General features: G+C 37.4%; 1 protein-coding gene across 1 annotated transcript in view; it reads left to right on the forward strand.

Moving 5' to 3' along the window:
• IL1RAPL1 (interleukin 1 receptor accessory protein like 1) overlaps positions 1-24,142 on the forward strand; it is a 1,262,266-nt gene that overhangs the window by 1,187,407 nt on the left and 50,717 nt on the right. The window contains exons 6-7 of the mRNA XM_040468734.1: positions 17,058-17,190; positions 19,347-19,492. Of these exons, the coding sequence (XP_040324668.1) occupies positions 17,058-17,190; positions 19,347-19,492 (279 nt within the window). The remainder of the gene's footprint in view (positions 1-17,057; positions 17,191-19,346; positions 19,493-24,142) is intronic.

The raw sequence follows: 24,142 nt of genomic DNA on the forward strand, positions 1-24,142 counted from the left end.
GCCATAAACTTTTGTATTGTGCAGGTAAAAGGCAGCCATCAAAAGCTACAATTTGAGTCCTTACAAGCATCTTTGAACTATGAAAACACAATGCAGTACTAATATTCCCATTTGTACACCTTTTCCTTTCAAATGCATGAGATTTTCCCATCATACTGGAAGGGTTTTGCCACTGTCTCTCTTCATCTTATTAGTTTGGGAAATATCCTCATCAATTTATACAAATCCCTATATGCAGCCCTTAGGTTCCTGAAGAGAATTATTTGGTCTAAATGGATGCATGAACTGCAAGTCATTACTTATAGAAAAGTTTAAGTCCCATAATAATAGTAATACTAGTAATAGTAATAATTGGTAACATTTTGTGAGTTTCAAATTGTTTGTGGCTACTTAGATCCTCTTGTAATCTATTCCCCACCAAATAAGTTGCTTTCTTCTGAAAAGCTACAGAAATATGCTGTAAGATAGTAGAAAATAAATGTTCATCAAGAAATCTGACGATACAGCTAAAATGTGGTTAGCAAATTTAAAAGTGTCTGACTAGTTTTTCTGTGATTTTGCTCTCTTGACATTTGAGCAGACATTGTTACATCTTGCACGAATAACATCCTCATCTATGAGCTCGATATAATCTATCTCTTGCACTTCTTTCCTTTATTTTGGAATCTTTGGAGAAATCTCTGATTTCCGGAGAACAATCTAGTTAGATTGTTAGATACTGGCAATTATTATGTACCATAGGTCTCGATACTTATTTGGGTAAAGCATCTTGAGGAAGTTCCAAGGGAACTTTCTTTATTTGTCTGTGTGTGTGTGTGTGTGTGTGTGTGTGTGTGTGGCAGTGGTGGTTGGCGGGGGAGATTCTTCATTTCTGAATACAGCTTTCCAGAAAAGGAGCCATTCAGTGTGACCAATGACAAAAGATAAATATGTTCTGTAAACTGCTTTGCTTTTACCTTAAATGGAGAATCTGGCAAAACATTTATCTTTACCATGATCATGCAATAATTTTAATATGCATGATTACTGGTGCAAATGAAATTAAAATCACCCTACTATTCAACATCTTATTTAAGAACAGAATGCTCTTGAGGAGAGGGTTCAAGGTGGTGGCAAAGAAGATCCCGAACTCACCTTCTCCCATGGATACAAAAAATTTACAAGTACACATGAAATAATTTCCTCCAAAAAAAAAAAAAAAAAAGACCTGAAAACTTTACAAACAGAGCATCCACAACAAAAGATAAAAAAGATCAGCATCAAAACAGGTAAGAAAGGCAAAGACTGGGTTTCACCAAAAAGCACCCACCCCAGGCATGGCAATCCACAATCAGGAGAGATCTCAAAAATATGGAACTTTTCCCCTGAGAAGCAAGCAGTGTGTGCTCTACATCAAACACCCCAACTTATAGATACTGCACAGAAGAGATGAGCCACCGAAACACCTGGATTTGAAAAACAATGGGGATTATATGCCGGAAAATCATAGAACTGTAGAGAGGAGCAAATCGACTCTTAAGGGGCTCACACACAGACTCACTTGCCAAGGGACCCAGGTCAAAACACGAGCTTGCAAAGCACCTAGACCATATGTGAAGAAGACCCACTTACTAATCTTAAACTATCTGCCAGGGAGACAGAAATTTTATGGCATTCTCTCAAGAGACAGAGACAATAGCAAGTGACGTTTTAGATCACTGGGCATCATTTTTCTGAATTCATTCTAACTTGATAATGCTGGTGCTAGCAGGTGTCATTTTGGAACTCTCCCCACTGACTTGTTGGCACCAAAGGGCCACTGAGACCCACTGATGGCCCTGCCCATCCCCGAATCACAGCTGTGTGTTATCTGGGCTGGGCAAGAGCCCCATTCACCCCTGTACCACAGCCATGGCTTCACCATAGCAGGTGGGCACATGCAGCTCAAACAGGGGACACCCCTTGAGTGCCTGGCTGTGGTGGTGAGGGAGGGTAGCACTTTTGAGCCATGGGACATCTTCTACACAAGAACATTCCTTCAAGGCTGGAAGAGTTAGCTGATTTACATAATACATAGAAACAAACACAGAGACAGAGGCAAAATGAGGAGACAGAGGAATATGCTCCAAATGAAAGATCAAGAGAAAATCAAAGAAAAAGACCTAAATGAAACACAGATAAGCAATCTACCTGATAAAGAGTTCAAAGTAATGCTCAAAAAATGGTCACCAAATTCGGGAGAGTAGATGAACACAGTCAGAACTTCAACAGAGATAGAAAATATAATAAAGTACCAAACAGAAGTTACAGAACTGAATAATACAATAACTGAATTGAAAATTGCACTAGGGGAGTTCAACAGTAGACTGGATGAAACAGAAGAATGGATCATCAAGCTGGAAGACAAAACAATGGAACCCACTCGACAGAACAGAAAAACAAAAAACAATTTTAAAAAGTGAAGAAACCTTAAAGGGACTTTTGAGGAAACATCAAGCAGAATAATATTCACATTTAGGTATCCCGGAAGGAGAAAAGAAAGAGAAAGGGCCAGAAAACTTATTTTAGGAAATAATGGCTGAAAATTTCCCTCATCTGGGGAAGGATAGAGATGTCCAGGTCCAGGAAGCCCAGAGAGTTCCAAAAAAAGCAAATGCAAAGAGATCCACACCAAGACACAGTATAATTAAAATGCTAAAGATAAAGAGAATATTTTAAAAGCAGCACGAGAACAAATTATTACGTACAAAGGAAAGCCCATTAGGCTATCAGCGGATTTTTTCAGCAGAAACTTTGCAGGCCTGAAAAGAGTGGCATGAAATATTCAAAGTGCTGAAAGGAAAAAACCTTCAACTAAGAATTCTCTACCCAGAAAGGTTATCATTCAGAATTGAAGGGGAAATTAAGAGTTTTCCAGATAAAAACAAAAACTAAAGAACTTCATCACCACTAAACTGGCCTTATAAGAAATGTAAAAGGAACTTCTTTAAGCTGAAAAGAAACGGCACTAAGAACAAGAAACAGTACAAATATAAAACTCTCACTGGAAAAGGTAAATACATAGTATAGACAGTGGATCAATGACTTCTAAAGAAAGTATGAACCTTAAAAGACAAAAATAGTAAAAGTAACTAAAACTACAAAAGTTAATTCAGGGATGCATACAATAAAAAGAAGCAAAAGGTGGGGAGTAAAAATGTAAGTTTTGGAATGTGTTCAAATTTAACTTCCTATCAACTTAAAACCACCCATTATACACCGAGGGTGTTATGCACAAATGTTATGTTAACCACAAAGCAAAAACTTACAGTAAAACCACAAAAGAAAATAAGAAAGGAAACAAAATGTAACACTAAAGAAAGCTATCACACCCTAAGAGGAGAGAGAAAGAGGAAAAGAAAGGAACAGAGGTTGTTGAAAACAACCAAATGAACAAAAATGAACCAAATGGCACTAAGTACATACCTTATGAGTAATGACTTTACAGGTAAATGGACTAACTTCTCCAATCCAAAGACATGAGTGGCTAAATGAATTTAAAAAACAAGATCCATCTACATGTTGCCTATGTGAGACTTACTATGAAAGGACATACACAGACTGAAAGTGAAGATATGGAAGGGATGGAAAATGATATTACATGCAAATGGAAACAAAAAGGAAAATGGTGTAGGGGCACCTGGGTGGCTCAGTCGGTTAAGCATCTGACTTCAGCTCAGGTCATGGTCTCACGGTTTGTGAGTTCGAGCCCCACATCGGGCTCTGTGCTGACGGCTTGGAGCCCGGAGCCTGCTTCATATTCTTTGTCTCCCTCTCTGTCTTCCCATCCCCTGCTCACTGTCTCTCTCTCTCTCTCTCAAACATAAATAAACATTAAAAAAAATTTTTTTAAAGAAAAGTGGTGTAGATATACTCATATCAGACAAAATAGACTTTAAAACAAAGACTAATAAAAAAACAAAGTCATTACATAATGATAAAGGGGTCCATCTAGCAAGAGAAGATAAGGTTTATAAATATATATGCACCCACATGAAAGCACCAAAATATATAAAGCAAATATTAATGTACCTAATGGGAGATATTGACATCAATACAATAATATTAGGGGACTTTAACACCCTGCTTCCATCATATCATTGGTTATATCATTTAGACAGAAAATCAATAAGGTAATGTTGGCTTTAAACAACACGTTAGATCACATGGACTTCATAGATACAACATTCCATCTAAAAACAGCAGAATATGCATTTTTCTCAAGTGCACATGGAACCTTCTCCAGGATACATCACAGGTTAGGCCACAAAACAATTCTCAGTAAATTTAAGAAGATTGAGTGCCCATCAATAGATTTTATATATATAATATATATTTATATATTATATATATATATATATCGATAGAGATAGATATATCTATATATAATGCTACATATATAATGCTATATATATGTGTGTGTGTGTGTGTATATATATATATATATATGTAATGCTATGTATATATAATGCTACACAGCTATAAAGAAGAATGAAATCCTCCCATTGGTAACAACTTGGATGGAACTTGAGGGTATTATGCTAGGTGAATTAAGTCAGATGGAGAAAGACAAATACTGTATCACTTTACTCATATGTGAAATCAAAAAAGGCAAAGCAAATGAACAAATAAAACAAACAAACTTATAGAGACAGAGAAAAAATTGTGGTCATAAGAGGGGACGGAGGTTGTGGGAGAGCTAAATGGATGATGGATATTCATTGTATAGTGATGGATGGTAACTAGACTTTCAGTGATGATCACTTTATAGTGTATACAGATGTCCAATTTGAATGTACACCTGAAAATTATAATGTCATATACCAGTTTTACCTGGATTTTTTAAAAGAATGGTCTTGTCCCTCCTGTTGAAATAGGGAGGAATTATCATTGATGCCATTTGGGTCATATGTCAACCCCCGTAGCCAACCACTGGCTACACACTGATCTCAATCACTATACCCAAGAGGATAGGGTACTGTAATTGGCTGACACTTAGGAAAGCAGTTCTCTTATATGAGGAGGGTGGAATTGGGGATTTTGTTTACCAGAAAAAGGAACAATGGACAAACAAAAACAAACAACCCCCCCTTACAAATCACAACTTTATGTACATAAAATATGTACATAAAGTATAAAAGAATATCTGATTCTGTTATACGCACCTCCCAGAAAATTTGAGAATCCACTGGCTAAATTTCTTATTCCTCTCCACAGAATTTTCTGTCCATATGGGAGACCTTGACCAGTTCATTCTCAACTAAGCCAGGATATATTAATTTCCTGGGAATCAAGATGTGTTGATGATTAAATGAGAAAATAAATGGTGTTTGACACATGGCAAAGAAAAAAAAAAAGAACAAAATGCTCACTGTTGCCTGATTCTGAGTAAGACCTCTGGATATTGATGCTTTTTAATTAGAGAAGAAATTTTCTTTTAATTAAAAAGGTGAGGTTTTGGGGTTTTGGGTTTTTTTTTTCCCAGTGTTAGAGAGTGTCCTCTAGTGGAGAGAGAATCTCTGATCTCAGCAGTGTTAGAAATGGTCAGAGGATACCTAATTAGAAGGTTGCCCTAAATAACAAGTGTCCCTGCTGCCGATTAGAATCCCCTGGTTGAAGGGAAAACATTTTATTTTTCCTCTCAGGCCTCCTCACATTGGCCTACTTGAAAGCCTGCCATATGACAAGCATTGTTCTTATTTTAGATAGCAAACGATTTTTCATGATCAATTTTCGAATGCTTCCTTCTGAACCGGGTAAGATTGAGCTGACAGGGCACCTTTCGACCAAAAAGGCAGCAGAAGCATTTAGTGCATTTTACTGTAGCTTCTACCGGTATCACCTTGAGACCGCAAGAATACCTTTATCTTCAGGGTTCCGGCCCTGGCTGCCTGATACATTTGATGCGTTTGGCTCCCCACGCCATAGGTTAAAGTTTTCTGCTATTATTTGAAGGAAAACAAAGAAACAAAATGGAGAGGACAATTCAATTAATGTGTCTCTCCCTTCTCTGTGACTTGTGGAATTCTGATGCTAATTTCCTGTGTTTCTGGTTAAGTGTAGTAAATAGTATTAGCACAATCACTTGGCTTTCAGAGAAGAGACTGAAGGTGTTTTTTCAATATCTAAGTGGTTGAGGATGAGGAAGAGCTGTGGTTCTCGACTCTGAATCACAGGCTAGGATTGCCTTATCAGAAATCTCATGTTACAGCAAATTACAGAGCACACGACAGAAAAGATGGAGTTTCTCTTGGTAACAAGTTAAAGAGTCCGAACTTCAACAGAGTAAAAATAAAATTCTGTGGCCGATTATTATATTTGAAAAAAAGAATAAGGAGAATGTCCGTAACATCTTTCAGGAATCAAACAAATGTCAGAGACAGATCATGTATATGTAAATATAATATGTTGATGATTTCAATGGCAGTGATAAACAATGAGGCAAGCATTGTATTCCTGTTAACAGATAACTTCCAGAAAAATTTACAATCATGACCTTCGTACAGATATAAGAATGAATACATGTGAAAGAAATTTTGCTTGTATGATACGAAGAAATCAGGCAGATGTTATGACCGGCCCCAAGGTAAAGTCAAAATAGCAGATTCATGCAGAGTAAAGGAATGTTGACATGAATTCCAACTCGAGACGAAATTGATTTTTCTCTGGGTTGGGGGTGGGAAGGAGCTAAGAGACCAGAGGGAAAATGAAGTCAATTAAATCACTACCAGACCTGAGAGAATTTACATATCAGTTACTTACAATTTACAGAGTCGAAAAATAGCTAAAGGCAGTGAAGAGCTGGCATCTGATAACTCAGAAAGGTGTGCAGTAGATAAATGAGTAATTTTCCACGGAAACACAATTTTTCTTTCCTACATTCCTTAGGAAGGAGAATGTATTTCGGTAGCTTGGATTAGGTTATCAGGGACCCAGTCAGACATCTCTGTCTACACTGCTACCTCTCTACCCACCACTGTCATTATTATGAACCCTGTTTCCTCTTCCCCAGCCTCCCTGTCCCTGCTTCCTGCCTGAGGGCCCTGCCTAAATGTTTTTCAATCTGGTTTCTTTTCTGAGCCCGAATTCCACTTTAAACAAAGTCCAAGGTAAGAAGAAATTGTTCCAGACAGTTAACTGTCACCGCTCGCAAGAGAATCACCTGGGAGTACTTATTAAAAATGAAAATCCTTGTAACCCTCCACACTTGCTGAGTCAATACCTGGTTGGGGATGGGTCAGATTTTTGGCAGTAAATTTGAGATTCACTGGCTTAAGTAAAGTAAGCAAAAAAAGTAAAATCTGAAGCCATATTTGTGTAGACTAACTGATACTGTTGAAGATATGGGAGTATAACAAATATGGCCTGAAAGTTAATGGAAAATTACAAAAATAAACAAGGTTAATGGTAGCATTAGGAGTTGCAATACTAATAATCTTTCCTCAAGTTGCTATCAAAATCTGGCTGAGGGGCCTGGCTGGCTCAGTCGGAAATGCATGTAACTTTTGATCTCAGGGTCATGAGTTTGAGCCCTATGTTGGGTGTAGAAATCACTAAAAAAATAAATAAACTTAATTGTCTTTAAATCTGGCTGTGATAGTTTTCAAGTTGAATATCTGGAATATTAATCTATTAATGACCTTTTCGGCGCTGTGCTAAAAGTTCTTTATTGCTTTTTGTTTTTAATTGAAAACATACTCAGACATACATTAGATAACAAATACAATAAAGAAAAATTTATAATCATTCTCTGTTGTCTTCATTTTCTTTGTATTATTTTCCATTCTACTTAAATTTTACTAATTATATATTCAAATATGTCAATCTTGAACTTTCTGGTAGTTTCTAGACTAATTCTAAAAATGATTTTTCCTCCAAGATTTATAAAACAATAATCTCCTAGTTTATCTTTCTTATAATAATATTTAACAAATCTCAATTTTTTTGTTGTGTCATGTGAAATTAATTTTTGTTTCCCAATTATAATTCACTTCTGAAAACTCATTGCCTGTAGTTAGGTCCAGTACCCTTTCTGAGCATTACAATGGATTCCAAAGAGCCATATCTCTGCCAGAGGGCCAAAAATCATGTTATTTTTATTGTTGTCTTTAAGTACATTTTGCAATAAACATGAGAGTACAGATATCTCTTCAAGGTAGTTATTTCATTTCCTTCAGGAATGTACCCAGAAGAGAGATTGCTGGATGATATGGTAGTTCTGTTTTTGATTTTTTGAAGAAACTGCATACTTTTTTTTCTGTAATGTCTGTACCAATTTACATTCCCACCAACAGTGTAAAGGATTCTCTTTTCTCCACATTCTTGTCAACATTTTTTACCTTTTAATTTTTTTTTTATAATAGCCATCCTAAAAGGTATGGGCTGAGATCTCATTGTGTTTTGTTTTTTTGTTTAAGTTCTTTTATTTTTGAGAGAAAGAGAGAGGGCAAGGAAGGGGCAGAGGGAGAGAGGGAGAGAAAGAATCCCAAGCAGGCTCTGTGCTGTCAGCACGGAGCCAGAGGTGGAATTTGCAGGATCCCGAGATCATGACTAAGCCATCTGGGCACCCCACATTGTGGTTTGGATTTGCATTTCCCTGATGATTCGTGATGTTGAGTGCCTTTTCACATCACTATTAGCCATTCACAATAGTCAAGATTGGAAATAGCTTAATTGCCCATTGATGGATGAACGGATTGAGCAATTGTGAGAATATATATATGTGAGGTGAAATTTATTCAGCCTTAAAAAGGAGATCCTGGGGCACCTGGGTGGCTCAGTCAGTTAGACGTCCGACTCTTGATCTCAGCTCAGGTCATGATCTCATGATTTGTGAGTTTGAGCCCCCCATCAGATTCTGCTCTGATGGTGCAGAGCCTGCTTGGGATTCTGTCTCACCTTCTCTGTGCCCCTCTCCTGCTTGTGTACTCTTCTGTCTCTCAAAATTAATGAATAAACATTAAAAAAAAAGGAGATCCTGCCATTTGCACAACCACATGGATGAGCCTGGAAGACATTAAGTGAAATAAGCCAGACAGAGAAGAAAAAAACTGCATGATCGCACTTATATGTGGAATCTAAAAAAACATGTACATAAAAGGAGAGAGTAGAACAGTGGTTATGGGGGGGCGGGGGGGAGATGGTCAAAAGGGACGAAGTTGCAGTTATGTAAGATGAACAAGTCTAGAGATCTAATGTACAGGATGATGACTATAGTTAAAAATACTGTACTGAATGCTGGACATTCACTAAGAGAGTAGATGCCAGGGGCTCTCATCCCAAAAAATAGAAAATTAACTATGTGAGGAGATGGATATCTTCATTATCTTGACTGTAGTAATCATTTCACTATATGTGTGTGAATGTTTGTGTATAAAATCATGCTGTACACCTTAAATATATCCAATTTTTTATTTAAGAAAATATATAAAAGTCAATACATGTTGCTCTTTCTTTGGACCATCCACATGCTGTCTGTCCCCTGTTACTATCATCATACTTTTTTGTAAGGATAGTTAGTGACAATAGCTATCTACTTAAATTTCTAAATGAATACAGATTAATTTTGCTGAATTCTACAACTTATTAGATTTTGTTTTTTTAGCAGTAACATTAAATCTAAAATACAGCTTGTCAGGGCGCCTAAGTGACTCAGTCGTTTGTGCGTCCAACTCTTGGTTTCAGCTCTGGTTACAGTCCCATGGTATGTGTCATGATCTCACAGTCAGTGAGTTTGAGCCCCAAGTCAGGCTCTGACCTGGCAATGCAGAGCCTGCTTGGGATTCTCTGTCATTCGCTCTCTCTCTCTCCCCCCTCCCTCTGCACTCTCCTTCTCTCTCTTAAAATGAGTAAATAGATTTTAAAATGTAGCTTGAGAATAGACTTCAAAAATATTTACTTTTTCCAACCAAAAATGTACAAATGATATATATGTGTATGTGTGTGTGTGTGTATGTGTGTGTGTGTGTGTGTGTGTGTGTGTGTGTATTTCATAAAACTTTTAAACTGACTTGATATGATTTTGTGGTTTATCCACAACCATCTCTCGTTATAATTTGTTGTTTAGTTCTCATGCAAATAAGATTTTTATTATTTTCTTTTTGGTTACTATGGAAATTAGTATGATGTTGATTTTTAGATATCATAGACCATAGATAACCATAAGGTTTTCCTCTTAAGGCTGACACAAGTATGATAAAAATCAGCGACTCCTGGAGAATAAGATTAAAGAAAAAATAATTTAAAAGCACATTAACTAGCTAAAATAAAAGTGCATTAATTTGCTATAAATCATATACTTAAAAAAAAAAACTCAAATATGTCAGGCTTCCAAATCTACCCCATTAAGGAAAACTTGTTTATCCTGAATTGCCTTCTTCACTTGTTCATTGCCGCAGGGTCCCAATGTGCTGAGGTAGAATGTCCTACAATCTCATATTAGGCAGGCTGTGTCTCATTTTAAAATTTTATAAGCAAGCTTTTAATAATTTTAGAATTAATGCTCTGTTGTTTTTATTTTGCATGTTCTCGCTCTTGAGTTTCTTCAGGGCATTTTTTTCTGGATGTGAAATTCCATCCAAATATATTAAGAGGGTGGATAGCCCTCTTATTAAGCATTACCACGCACACTCCATTTGTTCTATAGGGATGATGAGTCATATTTTTGACAAGATATGGGTATATTTTTATATGATTCTGTTTAGAATAACTCAAATTGCATATAGAACAACTCAAAATGTACAGATGTTTACATTTTGTAATACAAATACAAAAGTCTACTATATCAAAAGGCCAAACTTTGACACTTTGTTGGTAAGAGACTATTATATATTTCTTTTTTTAAGTTCATTTCTTTATTTTGAGAGAGAACGTGCATGCACACACATGAGCAGGGAAGGGAGAGAGACAGTGAGAGAGACAGAGGGGAAAGAGAGAATCCCAGGCAGGCTGCACGCTGTCAGTGTGGAGACCAACACAGGGCTTGAATCCACGAACTGTGAGGTCATGACCTGAGCTGAAATCAAAAGTCAGACACTTAACCAACTGGGCCACCTAGGCGCCCTGAGATTGTTATATATTTCTTATATTTGGACGGTTGAAAGAAAGAACTCTTCAAAGAAAGTAAAAATAGCAGGTCTTTTAAGTTGGTTAAGTGTGCAATTTTATTGTATTCAAATAATACTTTTATCATCCTTTTAAAGCACCTTACAGTTGTTTTTTGCTTATGTCTTGTTGTAGCAGAACTACAAAGAAATTTTCATATAAAAATGATGCAGATAGGTGTTCTTGTATTGAATTTAAAGGAGATAATCCTGTGGGCCCCATTTATATTAACTTCTTGTTTAATATATGTCTACTTTTAAACATTTGGAAATAACTCTTTGTAGTTTTTCTTAAAGAGTGTAAGCCTTTGATAACTTATTCTGTTGGTATGAAATCTCATCTAAAATTATAAATCCATCAGAGGATCTACAACACAGTGGTGGAGAAATAAGCATTTTAGGCATGATGTTGACAATTACATTCTGTGGTCTAATAAAAGCCCTTTTATCCTGATATTGTTTTTATATTTTGAACAACATTGAGTATTAATAATAATTATATGTAACAAAAAATTTTGGTTTAATATGAGTGGTAAGAACCACAAAAAGATAATACTTGACACTCACTAGAATGGCTATAATCTAAAAGATAGATATAAGTTTTGGTAAGTATATGGGGAAATTGAAACCCTCATTCGTACATTGCTGGTCAGAATATACAATGGAATAACCACTTTGGAAATCCACAGGTTGGCAATTCGTCAAAGATTTAAACATAGAATTATCTTATGACCCAGAAATTTGACTTTTAGATATAAGTTCTACTTTTAGATTCCGCTCAAGAGAAATGAAATCATTTATGTCCACACAAAAATTTGTACAGGAGTGTTCAAAGCAACATTATTATTTATAGCCAAAGAGTGGAAACAACTCAAATATCCATCAACTAATGAATGGATAAACAAAATATGGTACACCCATTCAATGGAATATTATTTAGCCACAAAGAGGAATGACATACTGATAAATGCTGTAACATGGATGAACCTTGAAAATATTAAGCTAAGCATGAGAAGCCAGGCACAAAAGGCTACGTACTGTATGATTCCACCTATACAAGATGTCCAAAATAGGCAAATCCATAGAGGCAGAAATTAGAAGTAGACTAGTCGTCGTTGAAGGCTGGGGAAGATTGGGATGAAATGACTAGTGACCAATTGGGTCAACATTTCTTTGAGGGATGAAAGTTTCCTAGAGTTGATTGTGTTCCTGGTTCTGTGATTATACTAAAAACGATTCACATGGGTAAATTAATATGTGAATTATTATTCTTATATGTGTGCAATTTCTTTGAGAGAACAGTTTTAAAGAGAGTAGTGTGCCGGTAAATGCTTAACCATTGGTTCTCCAAGTGTAATTCTGACATCTAAGTGGTCTTGACCCTTTAATTTGCATTGGCAAATAAGAGTGAGACACTGGAGATATATGTCGGAACTGTATTTGTTTATCATTGATGTAAGCAACTTCTCTACTGAATCAAATTATGGTTTTTGAATATGAGAGGAATATTTTTATGTTTGTGCTTTTACCAATATAACAGCCGTAGGCCTGACACTGTTAAGTTTAATCTACATTAATAACATTTTCTCCATGTTGCCTCAAGTATAGACAGACAACAAAAACAATAAATCATAACCTGAATTGTAGAATGTGGCAACTGCTGGGGTATATACTCCCACCATGGCTCATGATTGCAAGCTACCAACATAAGATCACTAAATGTGCAGTTGGGGACAGATGTGCGGTGGCAAACTATTATATAATATTTATCCCATACAGATACTGTCGATGAAGAATCTAGCCAAGTAATTTGGAATTTTTGAGCTTTAAATGTCTAATACCTTTGTTTTTAATACAGTATATTTAATTGTAAGCTTCTATAATTTGACTTTTTAATAATGACTGTGTTTAACAACCTGCTTACAAGAATTTCTGAAAATTGTACTCATTGACTCCTACTGGTATGAACCGGCTCCAGCCCACAAGTGAAATAACATCTGAATGAGGAGGTTCTGCATTTGCAATGTTGAAGACTGGTTTATAAGATAGACTTGGCCTTTTGAGATAGGCTGTAGACATGTGACCTTTAATAAATGAAGCTTTGAAAACAAGGAACCAAGGGGAAATGCAAGTACAAGAGATATTAAGCAGGTTATTCATTTGAAATTATGTATTGAGTTCCTAACACATTCAAGACACTGTAATGGGTCCTAGTGATGTACAAAGGTAAATACACATACAATTTCTGCCTCTGGGTTAGACATGCAAACAAACCAAGTATTGTAAGGAATATGTTATGATAAAGTACAGACGTATGTCCCAAGGGCTATGGGAGAAGAAAAGACAGAAAGACTATTTCTAGAAAAGCCAAGTCATTCTTTCGGAAGAAGTGGAAATGAAAAAAATTTAAAGCAAAGAATATAACATTAAAAAGCATGAGAATGTGAAATGAATCACGGATGGACGGCTTCTAAAATTCACATGCTAAAAACCTGTTATGTAACTGACATGTCCTGCTTCATCGGCCCAAGGTGTAAACACAGTCGTATTGTTTTGAATTTCTTAATTCCTATTTCCTAACTAAATCTCCTTCCCTAAATCTCCTAATTTCTATTTTCCTATCTGCCCTTCTTAATTTCTTTCTGCCCTTTTGGGTAGAAGTGCATCATCTCTCCCTAGATCCCACCCTGACCCATGAATTTCCATCAACTCTTGGTTCTTATTCAACATAACAGGGAGGGACAGTAGTCCTTTAATCATGCTTTCACACACAGGTAATACATACTTGGGATCCAAAGTCACAGTTCTCTGGCACTCATGTGATTAGTTGTCATTTCTCAAAAGAAAAGTACTTACTGGGTGGACACAGCTTTCCTCCCCAACCCGTAGGCAATTGGGTAGTCTCAGGTGTGAGCCAGACTCTATCTGGCACTTCCTTCCAGACTGACTTCCCAGGGGCACTCTTGCTCTAGCATAGCTATGCATGAGAAGGGGTATGGTGCCTTTTGTTCAGCCACACAAGTAGGTATAATTAAGAGAAACCACTCAAAAATCTCTTCACAGAACAGAGCTCTGCTCAGGTTGACTCTATCCCAATTGCATTCAGAAGCAGCTGGCAACTTCCCAATCTCTCTCTCTCATATGAGTGAAATCATATGGTAGTTGTCTTTTTCTGACTGACTTCTTTCATTAGCATAATACTCTCTAGCTCCATCCATGTCATTGTAAATGGCAAGAGTTCATTCTTTGTATGGCTGAGTAATATTCCAGTGTGTGTGTATATGTACATATATACCACACACACATATCAGGGTGCATGTATCCCTTCGAATTAATATTTTTTTATTCATTGGGGAAATATCTAGTAGTACAATTGCTGATAGTTCCATTTTAACTTTTTGAAGAACCTCCATATTGTTTTCCAGAGTGCCTGCACCAGTTTGCATTCCCACCAATAGTGCAACAGAGTTCCTCTTTTTCCACATCCTTGCCAACACCTGTTGTTTCTTGTGTTGTTAATTTTAGCCATTCTGACAGGTGTGAGGTGATATCTCATTGTAGTTTTGATTTGTATTCCCTGATGATGAGTGATGTTGAGCATCCTTTCATCTGTCTGTTGGCCATCTGTCTGTCTTCTTTGGAAAAATGTCTATCCATGTCTTCTGTCCATTCTTTAATTGGATTATTTGTTTTGGGGGGTGTTGAGTTTTATAAGTTCTTTATATATTTTTGATACTAACCCTTTATCAAATATGTCATTTGCAAGTAGGTATACTCAAGCAATCACTCATAAGCACAGTTTCCAGCTATGTTCACTATTAACTCATAACTCTGAGGTTTCCAGTCTTCAGGATCCTCCTTCCTTGCACTTTAAAGGCATTTAGTTGTCAGGATCCTTTAGAATCTTCTCAAAAATTTATGAAGACGAGAAAGTTTGCTTGCTTCAGATGCCAACAAATGTGTTGCTGGGGCCTAGTTTTCAGCCCTTCTTGTAATACCTAAGGGGAAGGAAAAATTCTTCCTTGACCATTCAAGCTCTTCCAGCTGGACTAAGAATTGATGTGAGACAGATTTACAGGAGAAAAAAAGTCAAAGTTTTATTATGTGCACACAAAGGCCCAATAATGAAATTGATTCCTAAAGAAATGACTAAGGCAGGCAGTTGTTTTTTTGGTTTTGGTTTTGGTTTGTTTGGGTTTTTTTTTACTTTTCAGACAAAGAGGCAATAAATCTCTGAGGAATTGACAGGACCAAAAAAACTTTGGGAGTTTCCATTAGTAAGGAATTCCAAACAGAATTTGGACTGCAGTTGTTGTACATTGGTAAAAACAACAAGGATTGTTTTCTCAGCCTTCTCAGCTCTAAATTCCCTTTGTCTGGTGATAAGGATGTCTTTTTTCCTTTTGGTACAGGGAGAATACCTTTCACAGGGGATATTTATTTCCTGCTTTCAGGGAGACAGAAGACTGTCTGGATGTGTTTCTTGTACAGTCTGTCTCTTAAGTAACTTTTATTTAAAATAACCAGTATGCCGGGGCGCCTGGGTGGCTCAGTTGGTTGAGCTTCCAACTTCAGCTCAGGTCATGATCTCATGGCTCGTGGGTTCAAGCCCCACATAGGGCTCTGTGCTGACAGCTTGGAGCCTGGAGCCTGCTTCAGAGTATGTGTCTGCCTCTCTCTCTGTCCCTTCCCTGCTTGCTCTCTCTCTCTTGCTCACTTGCTCTCAAAAATAAACATTAAAAAAATAATAAAATAATTCTGTGCTGAGAGCTCTCTGCTTCCAATTCTGTGTCTCCCTCTCTCTGCCCCTTCCCTGCTTGCTCTCTCTCTCTCTCTCTCTCTCTCAAAAATAATAAACATTAAGAAAAAAGAAAATTAAAAAAATACTAAAATAAAATTATAATAAAATAAAATAAAATAAAATAATCATTATGCCAAAGTAGCCCATCTTGTGGTAGTCTGCCCTTGGCACTCTATATACCCTAAGAGTTCCCTTGCCCCAATTCAAGTTGGAATAAGCCCTTACAGATACCTATCTTGTCGTGCATTTTCTGGTTCCACTTAGAGGCAACAGGATCTTCTAACTCATGTGTACTGGAATATTTCGTTTCTCTAATGCTGGCTAAGGCCTTAAATCCAAGTATTTGCAAAATGGCATAACCTGTCTGGAAATACACCTTCCTTTTGCAGGCATTATATTCACTTCCACCTTTTAGTCAGAGACCTCCACTTACCTTATTAAGTAGTCAACCAATCTGCACTGATCATTACAATGGTGTCTCCTGAGTAGCATGTTGAACGAAACTAATCTCTGCAGTTGCATCATTGATTTTACATCTAATAAAAATCCCAAGTATTTATTCTCATGAGTTGTTCATTTGTTTTTTAATGTGCTTTTCTACCTGAGCATGTGTCGGTTTCCTTAATTAAAACATTATTCCATATATAGTGATAATGTTTTAATAACATTTTTAGGGGATTCTGGATTTGCAGTTCCTTTTCTTTCCCATCCAAAGATTTTGTTTCCTTTCTATTTCCCACCCCCTTCCACCTGCCCTGTGAAATCTTGTAATTACTAATATTATGTACCCTCTGATACCATGCTTTGAGAAGGGCACATCACCTCTCTGGTATCATTCTCAACAATTCATAACCTAAATCTAATCGTATAAAAAACATGGGGCAAGCCTAACTGGGAGAACCTTCTATAAAATCGCCAACCAGTCTTCTTCAAAATCTTATAACTCCCGTTTCGTTGAACAAGCTGTCAAAAGCACATATTCTATAAATTTGACAAAGATTAAAAATACCTGAGAAAACATTTTAAGTTAATGTTTCATTAAATCAATGAAGTGATTAAAATTTTACCTGCCAGTTTGCCTGAAATAAGAGTGTACAAATAGTTTTATAACACATTTCCATCTCTTCTCTCTGCAGGCGACTCAGCTAATCTAACCTGCAGAGCTTTCTTTGGGTACAGTGGAGATGTCAGTCCTTTAATTTACTGGATGAAAGGAGAGAAGTTTATTGAAGATCTGGATGAAAATCGAGTTTGGGAAAGTGACATTAGGTAAAATATTTTTTTCTTTGAACTTGTACAGTCAAGTTAACATTAGCTCTGTTAGTGAATAGAAAGTGAGCTAAAGGAAAATAAATGGGTTTTTGCTATGTGGGGGTGGGGGTTACTATTATAAGAAAAATATCTCAACATTTAATGGCAATGACACTATTACGAGACTGACTATGGAACTGCAGAACACGGATGCCATTTGCAGAGAATTTAAAGGAAATTAAAAAAAAGAGTTTTTCACTAAAGAATATACTGAGTATGAGACAGACCAAAATACCATCAAATGTGGAATATGATATTGATGTGATATGATATTGATATGATATTATGCCTTTTGTTTGTAAGAGCTCTTTTTTTATTTTTTATTTTTTTTAATTTTTTTTTTCAACGTTTATTTATTTTTGGGACAGAGAGAGACAGAGCATGAACGGGGAAGGGGCAGAGAGAGGGAGACACAGAATCGGAAACAGGCTCCAGGCTCTGAGCCATCAGCCCAGAGCCCGACGCGGGGCTCGAACTCACGGACCGCGAGATCGTGACCTGGCTGAAGTCGGACGCTTAACCGACTGCGCCACCCAGGCGCCCCAAGAGCTCTTTTTTTAATTGTCACGAGGAAGTTTTGACTCAACCAAACACAATCTTTGTCATTTCCTTTTATATGTTTTTTACATATCTTAGCCATTAAGCAGGCTCTACAACACTTGATAGGGATGATAAAGGATACACAAAATATTTTCATTGTCTTTTTTAGTCCGACTTTAAGGTCTAAATATTACTCTAGTGGGAATGATAAAGAATAACCATTAAAAAATACCATCTATTTTGAGGGCAGAATGCTTAAGCCTCTTTTTTAAAAGTATTTATTTGTTCATTTACTTCCAAGTAAGTATTCAATTATGACTAAAATTATGCTTGGACATAGAGACTCATTTTTAATCATGGTGTAAGTAAGCAGGCACATAAATAGTAATTAAGTTACAAGTGAGTCAAAATGCTGATCATGTGTAAACACTCTCCCATCTAAAGGTTGCGTCTTCTGGGTATAAGTGGGCATGTAAACCAAGTTTCCTCTTCTTAAATGCAAAGGCTTTCAAAACTTGATCAAAGGTATAAGTGAAAAAGTTTTTCAGTAGAAAACAAAAACGTATAAAACTGTCATATAGGGTTATTTCTATTGGGATCTTCTTCCCGGCAACAAATACACAAGAATATTGTACTCCAGTTGGGTTCTGAGATGCCCAGATGGGCAATTCTCCAATATGTACTAAACTGTTCCTCTGCCATTTTTCATATTTACAACTTCACTATTATCTTTTACCCACATATTTTGAAATGTTAAAGTTAAGGAAGGACAATAAACCTCCTAACTTTTCCCCTGTCTCTTTTTATGGGTGCTCAAGAAAGATTCCAGAAAGGTATTTTTCTTTAAATCAACATTAGGAAGTAATGTACAGACATGAGTCACCAAACAGATCAGAGGACATTGGAAGCAGGGAAAGGGAGCCTTGCTTTGAAGTTTTCTATTTGCTCTGAAAGATTATGAAAATCTTTGACAAATGAGGTTAGTGCTTGCCGTTAATTTTAGCGTCAGAATTAAACACTTCATCAGAATACTTAGCCTATAGGTTTATACTTTCACATTTCTTTTAAAATCGTCAATTGACTTGTATGTATCATTTTTTAAAAAATGCCAGGCTGGAGCTTTCGAACGAAATGTCAAAATAGCTCAGAAATGTTCTCTTCTTCCTTTAAAGAAGAAAAAACTAACCTGACCTATAATTAGTCCTCCAGCATGAGACATTAGAATTGCTTCTCTCACCTTTAGCATATCATATTTCTTAGAGGGAGAGCAATGTGTAAACTTTTCTTCAAGGTCCTTCTCACCTCTTTATCATGACAGTGTGATTGTCCTGCTATGAGAGATAATTAACTGCAACTTCATTAGCATGTCCAAAAACAAGCTTCCTCATTAGAAGTGAAGAGGAAAAGGGCATGATATAATTTAATTAAGATAGCGTCAATCCCTAGCCAGATTTGAAGCATAGATGCTGTAGGTATTTTCCCAGCACATTCAGAGTCATCTAAATTTTTTTTCTTTTTCACGTCTTGTGTATGTTTGTGTGGGGTTTTTTGTTTCGTTTTGCTTTATATTTTAGAATTCTCAAAGAGCATCTCGGGGAACAGGAAGTTTCCATCTCATTAATCGTGGACTCTGTAGAAGAAGGTGACTTGGGAAATTACTCCTGTTACGTTGAAAACGGAAACGGACGTCGGCATGCCAGTGTTCTCCTTCACAAACGGGGTGAGTGTCACCTTCTAAGCTTGAGTAGTCCTGAAACTAGAAAAGAGAGGGAAAGAATTGGAACCAAAATGAAAAAAGGTGTGATTTTTCTACCTCAGTTTGTCCTAAATAAAACAATCACAATAGCATTAGGGCCATCATGGCAGATAACACAGTGGGAGGGTGACTAGCTCAGGATCTAGAGTCAAACATCGATTCTTTGCTGGGCTTTACCACCAAATCTAGAAACTTGCGGGTGATATCTCACTTCCCTAAGCCTCAGTTTCCTGATCCTCGCCAGCCCATGGTCAACAAGGGTAGCAACTCTTCAATGTGTTTTAAGGATGAAAAAAGACAAGAAACGTGAAGAGCTTGGCACAAAACCTGTACACGAGAGAAGTGAAGTTAAATGCTGCTTATTATTGTTACAAGGAGGCAAACCAATAAAAAAATAACGGGCATAATTTTAAGTCACATTATGTTCTCTGAAGGTTCCTTCTTTGGTGTAAGAATCACGACATTGTTTTCTGCATTGGAGAGCTTTCACATGTGTAATATCTTCTCAGGGTTAATAGGAATTCCTTAATTACTCATTAATGAATTATTCAATTATTACTATTAATAATTTAAGTAAAACAGGTTGTGATCAAGTATGATATCTGCTGCACTAAATGTGATTCCGCAACAACCCTTAGTCACAGGGTTAAAACATGCATAAATATAGATTGAATTGTTTCCAATTAGAGCCTGTTGAAAAACAAAATTCAGCTGAGTAAATGTGAAGATCTAATTGGCTTTATTAAATGACCCATGAATGAGGCAGAGCTGAGGAGCTGCACAAAATGGAAGGCTTTTATAAGAAGGAGGGTGGGGCAAGAAATTATTAACAAAAGAAAGAAAAGTATTGTTTCAAGCCAGGATGGCTTCCCTAGGTAGGTGGGAGACTGGGAAAGGCCGGGCTTTTTATCATGCAGATGACCTCCCCTGTGCTAATCAAGTCATTTCAAATTGGCTTTTAAAAGGTAACATTCCTGGGGCGCTGGATGGTTCTGTGGGTTAGGCATTGACTTCAGCTCAGGGCATGATCTCAAGGTCATGATCTCATGGTTCATGAATTCAAGTCCCGCATCGGGCTCTCTGCTGGCAGCACAGATCCTCTGTCTCCCTCTTACTCGCCCCTCCCCTGCTCACAATCTCTCTCTCTCAAAAAGGAATAAACATTAAAAAAATAAACAAAAAAAATAAATGAATCAAAGGTCACATTTCTGAGATAGGTCCCAACCATAATTAAGTCTTGCTTTGCTGTTGGGCAGGGAGGCAGATAACTCCACTGGGGGCTTGTTGTTTTTGTTTTTTTTCTTTTTTAACAAGACCGTTGTAAACTTAGAACCATGCCTTCACTGCAGAAATTTTTCATGTATATTACAAGAGAAATACGGGTTTTTTTGTACCTTATGCTAAGGGAAAACTTTCCAGTTTGGGGAGTGAGTACACTTGATGTTTTCTTACTCAGCAAATTCATAATGATTTTAATTTCAAAGCACATGTTTAATCCTAGACTCTTTGAGGTTGAAAAAGAAAGAGAACCTTGAAGACTGTTCCCCCCACTTCATCGGGCAATAGATTCCCTTTGAATAATGTTACTGAAAGATATTAAAACAGACACTTCTGTTGTCAGGTTACTGCAATATTAAAATAGTCTACCTTTGGAGGATGTGAGTGGAGGGGAAAGGTAAGGAGCAGGTAGCAATGATTGTTCCTTTCTTTCTATAGCTTCACATGAAGGAATTGAGAATAGGAATGTTATGCCTATAAAAGGACAGAAATAGCTTCCCAGGGTTGGAAGCAACTTAAATGTTGTGTAACTGAACCACTCCGTAATATTTTCCTAAGGGATCCGTCAGCTTATACTGGATCACATTCCCTCTGAAGGAAGCCAGGTTCTATCTCTCGAAAAACCTGTTAGAAAGCATCCCTGTTTCACTGTCTGCCCCTTGACCCGAGTTCTACACTTTTAATCTCTCTCCTCCCAAACAGCCCTTCAAAAGTTTGTTTACTATCACCATGATCCTCCTGAGCCTGTACTTCCCTGGATTCAACTTGTTTAGTTTTTTTTTTTTAATTTCTTTTTCCTTTCTGTGGATACAATACTTTGACCATCCTGTTCACTCCCTTGAATATGCTCTAATTAGAGTCTGAATTATTTCTCAAGAAGGGAGAAGATATAGGGCACCTAGAAAAATCTGTTGACTTAGGGCACCTGGGTGGCTCAGTTGGTTAAGCATCCAACTATATTTTTTAAAAATTTTTTAATGTTTTTTTCTTTTTACTTATCTTTGGGATAAAGAGAGAAAAAAAACACACACGAGCTGGGGAGGGGCCCAGAAAGAGGGAGACACAGACTCTGAAGCAGGCTTCAGGCTGTCAGCACAGAGCCCAATGCAGGGCTTGAACTCGCAAATGTGAGATCATGACCTGAGCCAAAGTTGGACACTTAACTGACTGAGCCACCAGGAGCCCCAAGCACCCAACTCTTTGGTTTCGGCTTGGGGTTCCCTCTCTCCTTGTCTCTCTGTCCCTCCCTAACTTGTGCTCTCTCTCTCTCTTAAAATAAATAAATAAACTTAAAAAAAATCTGTTGGCTTGGACAACACATATTTCTTTTAGGACAAGGTAGGAGTAACAGTTAAGTATTGATCATCAGAGAGCAAGAGATAGTTAGCAGAGATAACCCCTTCAAGGGTCCTGCTAGCTGAATTAAGAATCAAATTGACTTGAGACAGATTAACAGGAGAAAATCAAATTTAATAGTGTATATATGGGGGTCGACACAGACATGGAAGTTCTGAAGATGAGAAAAATGAGGTATATATGTCATCCTGAACTAAGGAGAAGAGGGTAGGGGTCAGGGACTTTGGAGGAAAGGAATGCATTTCACAGGATGGTAAGAAGAACAACAGATGTTTGGTAATTAGGTGTTTGCCCTACCATACAGATGGATCACTCAGGGAAATTTTATCTCTGCTAGGGACGCCTGGGTGGCTCAGTGGGTTAAGCATTCAATTCTTGATTTCAGCTATTCGGAGTCTTGATTTCAGGTTAGGTCATAATCTCACGGCTCATGAGCTTGAGCCTCCTGTCAGGCTCTGCACTGACAGTGTGGTGCCTGCTTAGGATTCTCTCTCTCTCCCTCTGTCTCTGCCTTTCCCTGCTCATGTACTCTCTGTCACAATAAATAAATTTAAAAAAAATCTCTGCTAATAACCCTTATTCAGGGAAGGACCACTAATTTCCAGTCTTGTCTGTAGTTAAGGGAAGGACAAAAGTTTTTCTTGAGCCCGTAGGGTTTCAGTTACCTTCAGCTCAGAATAATCTTCATGCCAAAGTGGCCCATCTTGGGGTGGCCTGCCCTTGGCCCCTACAGGATCATAAGGAGAAAAGAAGGAAAATGAATTGTATCTGAGGAGGCACACAGCCAGGAAGGGTCAAATACCCCCGGGCTATTTTTAGCATTTGTGGCCTAAGGTTAAGTTGCCCATAGCTACAAAAGCTTCCAGAACTACAAAAATAAATGATTGAAGAATCAAGGAAATTGTTTGAAAAACTTCCCCGATACTGTCTGGTTCCCTAGACACGGAGAAGAAAATTGTGGCCAATGTTGGAGCGGTCGTTCATACTTAAATGCACAACAGTTTTCAAATATGTATATATACTGCAAGCATTTTGGTTTTAGTAAAACAGAAGCATTAAGAAGCGAAAAAGGGGTTTGTTTTTCAAGGTCATGTACTCCAAAAGTCCCTTTTAAAGTTAGCTTGTGCCTTCCTTTTAAGGGAGCAGCAGCAATTGAGTCATCAGTTCATAAAGGCAGCAAGGCATGCAGTTTCCTGCCCTTGAGAGGCTTATGATCATGGGGAATGTTCTATCCCACTCATCTTTGTGAAAAAGAAAGGACTTTGGTTAACATGTGGCACGACTGCAAGTTCCCTGCCTGGCAAGGTTCAGAAGGTCAAGGCACAGCACATGCAGGTCTATAGTTTTGGTCTTGGACCACGGCGTCCCTGAAGGAGTCAGATTATTGTCATGCTAGCAATTAGGGAATTCTCAGATGAGTTGTTGTATTACTCAGAAGACTAAAAGCTCAGAGAAGGAACTGGAAGCTGTCACTATTAATCATATTTTTCTGCCATTTACTCATAAATCCCTTAACTTATCTTATTGGCCTTCCAAGCCTTTCATTTTAAAACCCCCCTAAAGACATGTGTTAAACCATTTGATGAATACAGAGCTTGCAAACCACCATTATCAGGTTTTTTGACAGGTACCCTTGTCAGGCCACACCTCCGTGCAAGTAACTGAAGCATTTTTTCTGCCACCATTACCTTTTGTTCAGTATTGTTGACATAATAAAAATGATGTCAGAGCCCGCCAATGGGTGGTGTGTATTAGGATAGAAAACCTTTCCTGTCTTCCATTCTAGGTTCTTTGGCTCATCTAATAATTAAATTGACATAAGACAGATTAACAGGAGAAAAACCAATTTAATTCCGTACATATGGGAGCCCCAGAGATAAGAGATTCAGGGACAATCTCATGGCTTATCTGCCATCCTGAGCTAAGGAATGGGGCAGCGGTCTGGGGCTTCAGAGGGGAGGAGGGTAATTCATAGGACAA

The sequence above is a fragment of the Herpailurus yagouaroundi genome, unplaced genomic scaffold (genome assembly GCF_014898765.1).
Source record: "Herpailurus yagouaroundi ecotype Mexico unplaced genomic scaffold, PumYag 67793, whole genome shotgun sequence".
In the NCBI taxonomy this organism is placed as follows: Eukaryota; Metazoa; Chordata; class Mammalia; order Carnivora; family Felidae; genus Herpailurus; species Herpailurus yagouaroundi.